At 36.7% G+C, this 16,238-nt stretch overlaps 1 protein-coding gene across 1 annotated transcript; it reads right to left on the bottom strand.

Moving 5' to 3' along the window:
• Nucleotides 1-3,236: 3,236 nt before the first annotated feature.
• LOC135200557 (uncharacterized) lies at nucleotides 3,237-5,268 on the bottom strand. The gene is made up of 4 exons (XM_064229194.1): nucleotides 5,189-5,268; nucleotides 4,725-4,802; nucleotides 4,423-4,556; nucleotides 3,237-4,033 (listed from the first exon to the last, which is right to left on the bottom strand). The coding sequence occupies exons 1-4, from the start codon at nucleotides 5,192-5,194 to the stop codon at nucleotides 3,343-3,345; spliced, it is 909 nt and encodes a 302-aa protein (XP_064085264.1). The 5' UTR covers nucleotides 5,195-5,268; the 3' UTR covers nucleotides 3,237-3,342.
• Between the last annotated feature and the right edge of the window lie 10,970 nt (nucleotides 5,269-16,238).

The raw sequence follows: 16,238 nt of genomic DNA, 5'->3' as shown, positions 1-16,238 counted from the left end.
GTAGGAATACACTTTTTCTTTCCTCTCATCTCGAGACGACCTTGAAAGAGGGATCTATGGGGCGCCCCTGCTGCTGGGTGTCCTGCAGGATGATAGCTGAGACGTCCAGGAGGGGAAGAGGATCGAAAACCGGTTGAGGCCTTTTGGTCCTTAGGCGACAATGTGCAACCACCCGTTCCAACCCATACACCTTCGAAGACACGCAATGTAAAAGGGAGAAGGTTCTCTCTCTCTCTCTCTCTCTCTCTCTCTCTCTCTCTCTCTCTCTCTCTCTCTCTCTCTAAAAGCTATCAAAAAGAGGAGGAATTCATAAGTTTAACCAGTAGCACAAATTTATCTCTCTCTCTCTCTCCTTTGCGGCCTGCTAAAATACAAGACCCCATGCAGTCATAAGGTCTGCTTAGTTAAGCGGAAGCATAATGCTCTCTCTCTCTCTCTCTTTCTCTCACAAAGACTGCCCAACAAAATAAAATCCCACTTGCTGACACGAGGGCAGCCTAATTTGAATATCAAGACTCTATCTCTCTCTCTCTCTCTCTCTCTCTCTCTCTCTCTCTCTCTCTCTCTCTCTCTCTCTACCTTGTGCCATCACGCCCAAAGGGTGACATTTGCAATGTAATACTTTCTAATCGAAAGAAAATTTGATATCATTAGTATAGTTTACATTTCTGATCCGATATATTATCATTAATCTCGATGCAGTAGTGGTTTCCAGTTTCTTTTTTTTTTTTTGGAAGAGTGAAACTGGATTCCAGTGGTTTTATCATCTCCAGAAAATAACTGTATAAAGTAATAAAATTAATTTTTGGATTATCATATTCTCAAAGAAAAATCCGTAGGTGTTTGTGTGTATTGAGATTAAGACGCAGTTAATGACATTTAGAACTATCAAAATTACTGAAGTAGTCGTTTCGACTTAAACGCTTTAGGTAAATGAATTAATAATAATTTTTCTTTTACTGGAACTTTTATAAATTTGGATAGATCGACTTACACACAAGAAATTGTTGAAATATTTTATCTCATTTTCAAAGAATCTCTGTTGCAAAAATTCTCCACAATCACTCTCCGCTCTGCCAACGTGGAATTAGAGGAATTTATTTCTGGTGATTAGAAATTTATATATCGATATAATGTGGTTCGGATCCCACAATAAGCTGTATGTCCCGTTGCTAGGTAACCAATTGGTTCCTAGCCACGTAAAAATATCTAATCCTTCAGGCCAGCCGTAGGAAAGATGTCAATCAGCTCTGTGGTCTGGTTAAACTAAAATATACTTAACTCTTTTTTCTCCACATTAGCAAAACTCCCCCATACTAATTCCTTCGACATCACTCCATATCACAAGATGCTACAATCCCATCACTTCTTCCAAACTGTGGCCAAACTGTGATAACTCACAAGACTTTGCTTTTCTCAGACGGCTTACGTACAGGCGGCTCTACAAGCAAGAGCACGTGCGGGCATAAAGCCAGTTTAATCATAAACAACAACTCAGACGGTTCACTATTCTTTCTTTTTTCTAACGGTACACAGCTTTCCTTTTCTCCTCTAATAGTACGCCATTTTCATTCTCTTTTAAATGGTGCACCGTTTTCATTATTTCCTCTAACGGTACGCTGTTTTTATTCTCTCTCAAATAGTGCACCGTTTTCTTTATTTCCTCCATCGGTACACTGTTTTTATTCTCTTTCAAATGGTGCACCGTTTCCAATCCCCACCATAACGGTACTACACCGTTTGCTTTTCCTAAGAGACTTTTGTATTTCTCTCGCCGGTCTCTTTGTTAGGAACTCAGAATCTCCAAATAATCTACGTTCACCTGTAAGCTCCATATATCAGTAGGGTAAACGACCGAACGTCGACATAGCGGCCACTCTTCTTGGAACGCGGCCACTTTCCGAGAAAACGCTTGAATTATGCCATTTTTTCATAATTTAGGAGAAACCACTTACTTCGAGAGGAACGTACAGGTCTCGGTGTGTTGCCTGGGGGGGCCACAACTCTCGACTGACACTCATGGCAGCGAATTAGAGTAATTTTTCGGGAAGGTGGCTGTATTTCGGGTTTCGGTGGCCGATATGCTGTTTATAGTCTCTCGGTAAATAACGCAATTAATTTTTCTTATCTTTAATACAAAACTAATAATGTTCTAAGTACTTCCTCCTGACCATTTTCAGTCTTTTTTTTTTTTTCGTTTTCTTAAAAAGAATTTTGCTAAAATCTGGTTCCTGAAATATCACCGAAATGAATATCATGACCGTGCAGAACAATTAGCGTTCTTAGCCATAGTTTGTGTGTGTGTGTGTGTGTATATATATATATATATATATATATATGTATATATATATATATATATATATATATATATATATATATATAAAGAGAGAGAGAGAGAGAGAGAGAGGAGACGCTGTTTCTTCGTCCATCAGCTTTTTTTCACTGGAAGCGTTTTTTAACTGTGAACTTGTATTTCAAGATCGAAAAGAGTTACGATGTGTTTACCTTTCTAACATATATTCAATCGTTTCATTGTGGTTTTATGCTAACGAGAATTTCTCTACTATCGTATTATTTTGTGTGTTCAGATTCATACGCGTCTTGGTACGTGGGCACGAAATAAGAGGAATCAGACAAGCATATCACTCAGAAGGCGACATTGCTTCTGCTGGAGAGGAAAATAATTCAATCTAAAGGAAGAAATTACGCAAAATTTCACTGGAAAATTAGATCTATTTTTCAATATAAATAAAAAATAAAACTTAGAGACATATTCTATCAGGTATACGAAATTAATGGTATTATGTGATTTTTTAACTAAGCCTGGCTGAATTAGATTTAAACTTGGAATGGCCTCTGGCCAAAGTGCTCTTCCTATAAAAGATTGGAAAACATATTGTGATGTGAATTATTTTCATGACCCCATATCCATCAAGTCTATTTTTTTCATCATTTAAAGGACAATTACACAGAAAGGGTAGACTTCTGTTTAGAAATCAAACCAGGATGAATTACGATTTAAGATTAATATTGTTGTGGCCATGCAAAAATATTTAATTAACTAAGTTCCGATACTTGTTGAAAATATTAAGATATCTTAATCGTCCTGCTCTCTCTCTCTCTCTCTCTCTCTCTCTCTCTCTCTCTCTCTCTCTCTCTCTCTGTTATGCATCTATAAGATTAGTTTAAGGTGAATTAATTACAATATATAAATATTTATTGTTTATTCGTCGTAATCCATTACACTATTGGTGAATAGTTCACAGGTATCTTTGGAAATGCAAAAGTATGAAACTTGTCAAGAGGCTTTAACAAATAAGTGGGTGGTTGGATGATGATGAATTATCCTCTGAACTGATTAGGGCCACTGCCCAGTATCACAGGGACACCTCGGGTGATGGTGGCACCGGAGAACCTATTGGTTCCGACTCTGTTCGAGTCCAGACCAAAGTTACTGGAGGAAGAACCGAAGTTGTTCAGGCTTGATCCAGCGTTGAAAGAATTGCCGTTGGGACTGAACTGGTTGAAACCGGAGTCAAAAGTGCTGGAAGTGGTGCCAACGATTCCACCATCAATGACTCCACCACTGACGACGCCACCATCGATGATTCCACCGTCAATGATGTTTCCGCTACTCTGAGAAGGTTGTGAGGTTGTGAATGTTGTGAATGTCTGTGGCTGAGGGTTCTGTGAGATTGTGAAGCTCTGGACTGGGAGGCTGGTGAAGCCTTGGTTCTGAGTTGTGCTAATTGTTGAGGTCTGGAACGTTGGGACTCTGATTGGTGCCTGATTCTGGAAGCTCTGAGAACTCGTGACGATTCGGTTTCCAGAGTCGAAGCTGTTGAAGGATTGTTGGTTTCCAGACTGGAAGCCGATGAAGGACTGCAGGTTTCCTTGGCTGGGGAAAACGGTAGGCACTTCGACTGAGCCGTCCAGAAGGGAGTTTGTGTAGTAGTTTCCTACTCTCTCACCAGGTTCCTCACTGACAATGGAACGGAATCCTGAGGCGTCGTCAGCAGTGTATCTTGTTATTCTGTTGAAAGCAAAGGCATAATTAGCTTCAGTGAAACATGCATGGTTAATAGAAAGAAAACATTTTTTAAAAGCTATCCTAAAGTCCAGGAAAAAACTTTACATTCATTTTAGTTTCATATTTATTGGGTAATTGTACTGGTGGTTTCTGAGCATGTGAAACACGTAATGAAATATAAATACAAAAGTTCAGTACTGGATCTATCCAATGGAGTAGAAAGTTCCATCATCATTAAACATAGACAAAAGAAAAAGATTTCTATACTCTGAAAATTAACTCTAATTGGTAAACATAAACTCTGTCACTTTATTCCTGTGCATTTATGAAAAGAGCTGGTTTCTGCCATTAAAAAATCCCTTTTATTGTTTAGAAAACACATTTTCTCTCACCTGTAGAGCCCGTTGGGCTGGAGCCATCTGAATTCGCCCTCGGTCACTCCTGAAGGTGAAACTGTCTCCTTGTGTTCCTTCTCGTCGCCCGTGTTGGGGTCACTCACGCCGTAGGCGTAGCTGTAGGGCGTTGGCTGAGGTAAAAGGGAAAATAACATGAAAAATAAATACATTTGCACTTACACAGTTTTATTCAGACACATATACAAAATTAAGGTTAGCTACTTGGGTTGCAAACCAAATAATGGAGATTTATCTCGTTAGAAAGAATATTCCAAGTTATTCTGTGAGAAGCAATTTACCTGGTTATTGTTGAAGTCGAATTGAGGTGCAGCCAATGCTGAAGCAATGGTTCCAATCAACAACAACAGCATTTGGGGCTGAGGTAAAGATATTCATTAATCAGACTTCGAATATTTAGTGTAATTTGAAGATAATACAAAATATCGAATTATCTAGCAACTTATCTGCAGTCGCCTAATATTTTCGGATATGCGTTCTTATTTTGGGCTTAAAGATTAGTGCGTCCATTTATACATTAGTCTTCTTCAATATGTGATAATCATGGTACTCTATTTTGAGACCAATCAGATGTCTATGCAACATATTCTAGTAATTATAATTATAGAGAATTTCTATGGCAAAACACACCACTATCCACGAAAGAATCTGATTGACTATCCATACTTATTAGAAGAATAATCTGTGTATCGATTTAAGGAGTTTAAAAAAAAAAAAAAACTTGCTAGAAGACCTATTTGTTTACCTTCATGTTGGCGACGTCAAAGCTCCTCAGGAGACGGGTTGTTTGTCCTCGCGGAATGAGTTGGACTCTGCCAGTGGCTCCCGAGGCGCCACTTTATATACATAGGTCTTCGTAAGAATCCACTTTCTCTTTCCTCTCATCTCGAGATGACCTTGAAAGAGGGATCTATGGGACGCCCCTGCTGCTGGGTGTCCTGCAGGATGACAGCTGAGACGTCCAAGAGGGGGAAGATGATCGAGAACCGGTTGGGGCCTTTTGGTCCTCAGGCGAAAATGTGCAACCGCCCGCTCCACCCTACACCTTTCTCTCTCTCTCTCTCTCTCTCTCGTCACGGTCTCTCTCTTCCCGTCTCTTCTCTCCCATCATCTCGCTCTCTCCTTCTCTCTGCTAAAAGATAAGAAGCTCTGTTTAAAGCGTAAGAGCCCATGTTGCCATGATGTCAGGTTAACTAATCAGAAGTACAGAGCTCTCTCTTTCTCTATCTCTGTCTTACAGGATTTTCAAAAGAGCAAGTTCCCCATGTTGGAATAAGGTTAGCTTTAATCTAAACTATCTCTCTCTCTCTCTCTCTCTCTCTCTCTCTCTCTCTCTCTCTCTCTCTCTCATAGGCCTTTTCATAGAACAAGGACCCATGATGAAATAGGGCTAACTTAATATATATATATAATATAATATATATATAATATATATATATCTATATATATATAAATATATATATAATATATATATATATATATATATAATCATATATATATATATTAACATCTCTCTCTCTCTCTCTCTCTCTCTCCATCGCTCCCAATGGGTGACAGTTGCAACGTAATCCTTTCTAGTCAGGACGAAATGGGATATCATTAGTAAGCTTACATTTCTCATCCGATGTTATCAACAATCTCGATGCAGTATTAGTTTCCTTTTTGTATTTTCTAGGAAAGTGGAAACTGGTTTTGACTTGTTTGATTATCTCTATAAGGTAACTTTATAATTCAACAGTATAAGTCTTTGGATCATCATATTCGTCAAGACATATTGGCTTGTATTTGTGTAACAGTTAGAACAACAGGTTTACTTATCTTTATTCATTATCAATTGTGTATGATTCATTCACTTTCCGTGTATATATACTATATATATATATATACATATATATATATATATATATATATATATATATATATATATATATATAAATTACCTGAAACTTTTTACACTAAAATTTAAATAATCTTCTTAGAGAAAAACGTCACTGATTAAAAAGGATTACAGTAGAAATCAACTGAAAGACTTTATGGAATAATCAAGAGAAAATGGCCAGAACTTAGGTGATAATATATTCAAGATAAGCAAAATAGAAAGAAAAAATTACAAAGAGTCTCTCAATAGTAAAAAATTGGAATATGATGCCACATGGAATTCCGGTAAACGGAGATCGCAATCGAGTGTAAATTAATGTAAAAAACTAAGAAGGAAATATTTACAGGGAGGGGATAGAAACAGCAGCCAAATTTGTAAAAGATGTGCGCTGTGCTCCTTGTGGAAGGGATCGATTAGACGACATAGAAATCACTTCAACAAACTAGTGTTCGAGTCTTTCAAAAAGGCGTGATCCAACCTCCTGCTTACTCTGGACGCATGGAAGATTTTCCCCACATGAGCAAGTTGTAAAAATTATATGCCTAACTTTTAACGTAAATTAAAACATGATAAAACCTACGGTCGAATAAAGCCTTGTTTCACCAACGAAAATTAAGATAAATATAATTTATTTCGTTTGAACTAGGTGAATTAGAATAAAAATTATTTTCTTTTGAGGAAATAGAATAATAACTAGGGGGCGGGGCTTGAAAGTTTAGAAGGGAAGTGACGGTCGACTGGTGGTCATTCTGGCGTTCAAACTTTGCCCGGTAAAGTTTATTTTCATTATACAGTCTGTTACATGCTATACTGTCCATGCTATTTTCAGTACTTAATAAGCTGCTTATCGAGTAAATAATTGTGGGCTCTGCACGTCACATCGCAAACTTCAGGAGTTTGGCAAGTGTTTTGTTGGATTGCATTGTGTATTTGATATAGGAGTGACTTTGCGCATAGCAAATGCTGCATAGCCATGAACGCAAATACAAAAAAAAAAATTATTGATTTATTTGTTGTTTTATTGTTAAGTGTAGGGGTACAAAAGAAATACGCTATATTTCATTAGAAATAATTTTTTCTGTAGTGTTTGATATGCTCATTATTTATCTTTTACACTTCCATTCTAATAAACAATTCATAAATATTCTATCCTAAAATTCCTGTAACTTTAACTCAACACGAAACCACGAAACACCTATATATATATATATATATCTATATATCCTATATCTATATATATATATAGATATATATATATATATATAATATATATATATATATATATATATAAAACCAGCGAAGGGCGTCGCACCCCCTCTAGCTTTAATATTTGCTATGCGTTTTAGCCGTAGCGTTAGGCGAACTGGTAACCCTCAGTCTCTTCTCTCTCTCTCTCTCTCTCTCTCTCTCTCTCTCTCTCTCTCTCTCTCTCTCTCTCTCTCAAAGCGATCACTGGCAAAAGCCCTCTCTCTCTCTCTCTCTCTCTCCTCTCTCTCTCTCTCTCTCTCTTCATTCCATCAGGTCATCAAATTCGAGTCGGAGTTACAAAAAATATATACGTTTTATTCAAAGCAAAGTATTAGTTGAATAAGTCAAGTTCTTACAAGATAATCAATGGAATGATAATAGTTCAAGTCTCAGAGACAACTAACTCAGATAACCCCCCGATATTTAAATGTCTTAATCAGTAATTAGTCACACCAATTATCTCTTCTCCAAAATACAGTCCCCTCACTAGGACACTCGGTCCCCTCACTAGAACCGCCCATTGCAGCCTGGAACGTCAACACTTTAACATATAACTTTCGCAGAGGTATCCCACATTCTGCCTTTTCTCCCGTAGCTGTCTCCCTAGTTCTTGGCTAAACATGCCTTTATGAATGGACATAGTTTGTACACGTACACACGAATTCGCACTCCTCGTCAACGCCCCAATTAACTGGTCACAGCCAGTTTTCAAAGGCACCTTGAACAATAGCCTCACAACACTGATATGCTTTAGTAAGGAACTTTAACATCACACCACCTCAAAAAGAGATGTCAGCATTCTTAGGTCGTCGCTTCAGACTCTGTCTCCATGGGAAGTTAAAAATGATCAGTCTGCAAATCACATTATAATGGTACATTAAACATATTATTAATCATAGCCCTCTTTTGTCTAACAGAATGCTCGGCCACTACCCTAGCTAACCCCTGCCTAGCTATAGCTCACATAAAATAGCTTATACATATAAAACACATTGGCCGGCTTAAAAAAAATATAAGTAACTGCACGTTTCTGGCAGTGCAAAGTATTGTCTATCACGCTTCATCTCCAACAACACTTGGGCGTATAAATTTTCTCTCATTTTGGATTCTTGAATATCCCTCTTTGTCTGCAACTTCCTGCACAGACTAGCAAGCTGTAGGAAGGCGAAATGTCTCCCTGTGGAAAACATCCAACGGCTTCTGTAGGCATAAAAGCGCTGTAGAACTCTGCAGACTCGTAGAAACTCTCTCGTAAGTACCCTGGACAAACGACAGCAACATCTCTGCACGGTTGGTGGGCGTCTTGCTAGTGTCGGCGAACGACGATTATGGTGTGTTTAAGTATGTCAGTCAAGTCATCGGTCAATCAAAAAAGAAATTAACCCCAGACATACTACTTCTATCAAATAATGACCTCAAAAATTCCCAAAAAAACTAACTGAACGTCTCCCAACTAACTCCATTTAATATGACCACCAAATCATAAGTCATTATCACAACTCGCAAAAAAAATATTAAGTTCTCTAACTTAATTCTCAAACAATTAAAAAAAAACTTCACCAAATTCACACACCAGCACACACAACCCAGAACTCACAGTAACTCCACGGACTTCTGCACTCACATTTCAAACTCGAATTCTCACAAGTAAAAAAAATAAAAAAAAGTAATGAGCCCAAGAAAAAAAAAAGACTCGTAACAATCCCAGCCCCAAAATTAAAAATGTTCTCTCATGCTCTGATATTACAGCAACCCACAAAATCAGTAAAAATTCTCCAATGTTTAACAGCAAAAACCCTTCACTGCTCACATAATTAATTACAATGAGACTTAATGTCAAACGCCCATCTATGTAAATCACAAATCCCGATAAATTACATCTCCCGTCCAAAAAGAAATGCTATTTAAAGCTCAATCCCCAATTACATCTCTCGTAGGAAAAGGAAAAAAAAAAGAAAAATAAAAAAAGATAATGACAAGTAAACTTCCCCATCACAAAACACATAATATATGCATGATATACATAACCCCGCGTTTTCCCCAACAAATGCAATATGCATAGTTACGGAATTTGCCCATCGCAACTTTTCAAGCGACCGGACACGGTCAGAAAGCAACCCCTTACACGCGCATTTTCATGAAATGCTATGGTAAACATTTCCAGATATTGCAAAACTCTGAGCAATCACCACTAGAGGGAGAGAGTTATCACACCAGATTCATCACAGTACTGTCAGCAAGAAAAAATCCACCTGCGGACACATGTGCTCGAACTGCAGCTGAAAATGTCTAGTCAGACTTCAGACTTCGGAAACTAGTAATTCTCAAAAAAGGTTCTATACTGACACTAAGTAAGCACATTTCACGAAATTATCTCCAGGATATGACTGAGCTACTCAAAATTTTTCTTAAAAACGTAACTCTCACATGATACTGCCCAATTATATAAAAAAAATTATCACCTACTTGGGATAAAAAATTACGATAAACTCGTAATTCAGCAATTATATGCCTTGAAAAATAACATCTCCACAGTACTCGTAATGCAGTAATGCCACTCGCCTCCAATTAGTCACAAAACCAAAAAGAAACACAGAACTCTTCTCTTGGCTCGAAAAAACTCCAGGAAAAAAAAAGTCATAACCACAAAAAAAAAGGTCACCCGCCAAAGATTAATGCCATCTCCATATATATATATATATCACCATATTAATAATAACACCACCCCAGTGGTAAAAATATTTCCTCCATTTAGTTAATAACCACACCACACCATATTCCCTCTTATTTCACCAATAACAACATGTTAATAAAACCACCACTCCAGCAATAAAAAATATTCACCTCTGTTTCAGCAAATAAAAAATACTTACCTCTATTTCACCAATAACTCCATGTGGAATAAAACAGGTCTCCAACGAAAGATTACATCTCCAAGCAGGATAATAAAAAATGTAACTCCACCGCCAAGATAATGCATTCAAAGCATCCAGCTGACACATTCATAAATATTGCCCCATGTCTCCTAAAAAAGGTGTCTATTTGCAACAAAGATGGCTGCAAAATAATTGAACTAAACATAGCTCTCACCACCATAGGCAAATATCAAATGGCCAAAAATATTATATCTCCAATATATTATATCTCAAATTATATCTCCAAAATAATATACCTCCAATTCTCCAGAGAATACCTCAATGTTATAGTCAAAAACTATAAACTCTCTGCTTAGCATAACTGCTGAAAAAAGGCAAAAACTCGGCAAATAAAATTGTCCGGAAAATTTTAGAAAAAATCACTGATGTGCCACAACTCATTATAACAAAGCTCCAAATTCAAAGTGTCTAAGCAAAGACTTCTCCATATGCACTACGACATAGACCACTAGAAACTTAGCCAAGTTTCCTATCTCTGGCAAAGTTGTCACAAATACAACAAAGGTATTGTGCGAGAAACCCACAACTTCTGGAACACAAATATACAGAAAAAAAAATGTAGTGCCATTACGTATGCATTCAAAAAAATGCAAAAATTCTCCCATAAATCTCTCTGCAGCATCAAACAGCTGAAATCTTAAACACGTTCCCGAACAATGACTACAAGTCACAAACTGAGACATTAAAAAATTCTCACAAACTGGAGAGAAAAAATAAATTCAAATTCACCCATGATAAAAAAAAAACTTATGTCAGCTTTGGCTAACTTCCAAAAAAGGAAAAAAGGAAAATCACCGGCACTGTTAACTATTCCTGTGACTCACGTAGATGTCAAGCAATTATCTGCTGAACTCACAAAACAATAGAAAAACAACTAATATGTCGTTAGTACCTCCCATATCCACAAAAAAAAACACCACCACCACCCTTGATAGCATTACAACACCCATGTTAGTATATAAAAAAATCACCAGCATCAGAAGTATCATTATCAGCAGTATTAGTATAAAAACATCACCAATGTTAATGCTTGCCCATTCACCAAAAATTCAGCACAAAATTCACCAAAAGTTTAGCAAAACTCAGCACAATTCACCAAAATTCAGCCAGATTCATCACCCATGAACTACTGACATATTCTCCAAAGTCACAGAAACTCAATAAATAATTGACCACAAAACTTCTCCCCTAATTCATTGTAATGATTCTCCATAATACAATTATCTGTAATAATTATGAAATAATCTCCAATGAAATATCTCATATCTCTCGTAAAACATGTCTCAAGTAATGATAATTCTACTTAAGTAACTCTCCCGTAAAATATCTCAGGTAATAATAATGATAATAATAATTCTCCATAGTAATAATTCTCCTGCAAATATCTCAAGTAAGGGCATTAATATTTCCATTCCACAGTATACACCAATATTGCCAATCCCCCAGTATACACCACCATTTCCAAACCAAAAATCAACACCACTCACTACTAGGCATATACAACCCCATTACCACTCCCGGGTATCATCATCATTCAGCAATGGCATCAAAAATTGACAACATCAGTCAGCACCACCGGGCATCACCATTCAGCACCACTCGGCAATCACCATCACTCAGCACCATTTTAAAGTAATCTCTCCAACACCAAGCAAATCTCTAATAAAAAGAAATAATCACTATGTCCTTATTATAATTGTGCCTTCCAAAGCATAAGGAAAACTTACACACATCCCATATGTATATCATTACCTTTTCTCTTCACTCAAGAGAAAGAAAATCTCTTTCTAAAAAAAACCCACGGGCATCTCACATCATCAACCAATCATTATCAGCTGATTCCTGCGGCATTGGAAATTTATTATTCAAGGGCAAACTCTTCCCCCAATACCCCGACACAAAGAAAAAAAAGAAGGAGTTCACCCCCCACTAAAAAAAAAAAAAAAAAGAGTACTTCACCCTCCTCTGAGCGTTAGAACACCCCCCTTGAACAGTGTTTGAGTACCCCCCGAGGCAGACCACTACTACCCTCCCCTTGCAATACCCCTCTGGGTCGGTTAGCAGAAATTACGCTGACTGCGTAAGATCAAGTGGGCACTCTTTGTCCAAGCAAAAAATGCAATTCAAGCACAGTTTCACATGTATGAAAACCGTTCATACACACGCATATATCAACACAAAGACGAATGCGTCTCTTCTAAACATGCGCCAATAAAAAAAACAAGTCACTTTCTGCTACTCATATTGGGAAAAAAATGTGATATCCTAAACCAAGCCCACAACTCACAAAATGATTAAAAAAAAAAACCCAGGACCAAAAACACATTTTGTAACACTCACCGCTTCATAATGAGAGAAAACCTGGAATCTGCCCAATTATAAACACGCTAATCTCATCGGCGCAACACAAACACGCTCAGCGAGAAGGCACTCGATTGTCTTTCACACACAAACTCGACTGAGTCCAACTCCCTCGACGCATCTCGCTCTAGGCAAAATTGATGACTCTAGTAAGATCCTTCCCTTCCCATTACCACAGTTAACGTACGGATATTTCTCATTCCCTCTCAATTAGCAACTGAAATTTTAATTTAATTTAACTTTTGTCCATTTTCAATCTCACAAAAGGCTTTGTCGTTCGAACACCGCTGCCCACCAACTATTACCAGCGAAGGGCGTCGCCCCCCCACTAGCTTTAATATTTGGTATGCGTTTTAGCCATAGCGTTAGGCGAACTGGTAATCCTCAGTCTCTTCTCTCTCTCTCTCTCTCAACCTCTCTCTCTCTCTCAAAGCGATCACTGGCAAAAGCTCTCTCTCTCTCTCTCTCTCTCTCTCTCTCTCTCTCTCTCTCTCTCTCCATTCCATCAGGTCATCAAATTAGAGTCGGAGTTACAAAAAATATATACGTTTTATTCAAAGCAAAGTATTAGTTGAATAATTCAAGTTCTTACAAGATAATTAATGGAATGATAATAGTTCAAGTCTCACAGACAACTAACTCAGATAACCCCCCGGTATTTAAATGTCTTAATCAGTAATTAGTCACACCAATTATCTCTTCTCCAAAATACAGTCCCCTCACTAGGACACTCGGTCCCCTCACTAGAACCGCCCATTGCAGCCTGGAACGTCAACACTTTAACATATAACTTTCGCAGAGCTATCCCAGCATTCTGCCTTTTCTCCCGTAGCTGTCTCCCTAGTTCTTGGCTAAACATGCCTTTATGAATGGACATAGTTTGTACACGTACACACGAATTCACACTCCTCGTCAATGCCCCAATTAACTGGTCACAGCCAGTTTTCAAACGCACCTTGAATAATAGCCTCACGACACTGATATGCTTAAGTAAGGAACTTTAACATCACACCACCCCAAAAGGAGATGTCAGCATTCTTAGGTCGCGCTTCGGACTCTGTCTCCATGGGAAGTTAAAAATGATCAGTCTGCACATAACATTAAAATGGTACATTAAACATATTATTAATCATAGCCCTCTTTGTCTAACACACACACAATAGGCACTATATATATATATAATATTATATATATTGATTATATTATATACATATATATATATATATATATATATATATATACATTACTTAATATATATATATATATATATATATATATATATATATATATATATATATATATATATATATACCCACACATATATATATATGTGTATATATATATATATATATATATATATAGAATATATATATATATATACACATATATATATGTGTGTGGGTATATATATATATATATATATACTATATATATATATAATATATATATAAATCCAAACACCATCCTTTTCATAAAAAGGGAGTTGATTAGCCGACGTTTCCCATTGCATTAAAAATGCTGAAATAATTGGAGATACTAAAAAAGCAGAAATTTACATTTTAAACACAATCGTATATATTACAATGGAAACACGAAAATACAGGCAAATGATCATAAAACAATGAAATAAAAAAAATCCAACTTGGTATTACAAACAATAATCCACCGGGGCAGTGGAGGTAAGGAGACTGAGAGGAACCGTTAAAAAGAAAATAATATGTCTGATAACATGTATGCAAACTCTAAATTAGGCAACGAACAACTGTGTAAATGTTAAATGGGCATTTAGGGGGTATTTTTATTATTATTATTATTATTATTATTATTATATTATTGTTGTTGTTATTATTATTATTATTATTATTATTATTATCATTATTATTATTATTATTATTATTATTATTATTATTATTATTATTATTATTATTATTATTATTATCGCACAATTATTGCTGTTTAATTTCCACAATAATATAATGATGGTAACATCAGTATGTTATTGTTTACCTTAAGAAACATTATTATTTTTTTTTTTTTTTATCACAGTCCTCCAATTTGACTAGGTGGTATTTATAGAGCGGGATTCCGGGTTGCATCCTGCCTCCTTAGGAGTCCATCACTTTTCTTACTACGTGCGCCGTTTCTAGGATCACACTCTTCTGCATGAGTCCTGAAGCTATTTCTGGTCTAGTTTTTCCAGATTCCTTTTCATCGATCTTGGGATCGTGCCTAGTGTTCCTATGATTATGGGTACAATATCCACTGGCATATCCCATATCCTTCTTATTTCTATTCTCAGGTCTTGATACTTATCCATTTTTTCCCTCTTTTTCTCTTCAACTCTGGTGTCCCATGGTATTTCTTCTTGATTTTGTCAATCACGTCACGTCTGGTCTATTTGCACGTACCACCCTATCCGTTCTGATACCATAGTCCCAGAGGATCTTTGCCTGATCGTTTTCTATCACTCCTTCAGGTTGGTGCTCGTACCACTTATTACTGCAAGGTAGCCGGTGTTTCTTGCACAGGCTCCGGTGGAGGGCTTTTACTATTATTATTATTATTATTATTGGGCACAATTTTCAGTGTCGAAAATGATAACAATGATTGCAGGTCCACAGTAATATCGCATGTGAAGTATATAAAGTGTTTAATGATTATCATTAAACACTTTATATACTTCACATGCGATATTACTGTGGACCTGCAATCATTATTATTATTATTATTATTATTATTATTATTATTATTATTATTATTATTATTATTATTATTATTATTATTATTATTATTCAGAAGATGAAGAACCCTATTCATATGGACAAGCCCACCAAAGGGTCCACTAATTTGAAATTCAAGCTTCCAAGGAAATTTATGGTGCTTAGGAAGAAGTAAAAGGGGGTAAAGAGAAACACAAGAGCACAATATCCCACTCATTAAAAAAAGACAAAAATTAAACAAATTAATAAGTTAATCATTACATTAAAAATGTATTCAAATGCAAGGAGAATAGAATTGGGGCAGCAATAACATTGTATCTTCGTTTTAACCTCTGAAGTTCAGTAAAAGGAACTCTATAATATGTGACTGAAGTCTTTACTATATCCCGTGAGGACTTGACGCATCTTCGAGTGATTCCCCGCCCTCTGAACCACTCTCTACCTTTTCCCTGGAACTCAGCCATATTCTCACCCTCGTACCTCCACGATCCAATTCTCAGGTCCTCGTTGTTGCAGGACTAGAGAACTAGCCATTGCGGTTCTGCTGGATATTCTCAAGGACGCTGTAGGAAAGGGGCAGGGAGAATGTTTCTATGAAACTGATATAAAAGACTGCAATCGACCATTGATGACATTAAGCCAATAACGATC

This window comes from Macrobrachium nipponense, chromosome 27, assembly GCF_015104395.2.
Source record: "Macrobrachium nipponense isolate FS-2020 chromosome 27, ASM1510439v2, whole genome shotgun sequence".
Classification (NCBI taxonomy): domain Eukaryota; kingdom Metazoa; phylum Arthropoda; class Malacostraca; order Decapoda; family Palaemonidae; genus Macrobrachium; species Macrobrachium nipponense.
This window is presented reverse-complemented; position numbering and strand designations above follow the sequence as displayed.

Coding starts and splice junctions, on each gene's coding strand:
- LOC135200557 (XM_064229194.1), bottom strand. Junction 4,557..4,724: donor TCGACTTCAACAATAACCAG/GTAAATTGCTTC, acceptor CTTTTACCTCAG/CCAACGCCCTACAGCTACGC. Junction 4,034..4,422: donor CAGCCCAACGGGCTCTACAG/GTGAGAGAAAAT, acceptor TGCTTTCAACAG/AATAACAAGATACACTGCTG.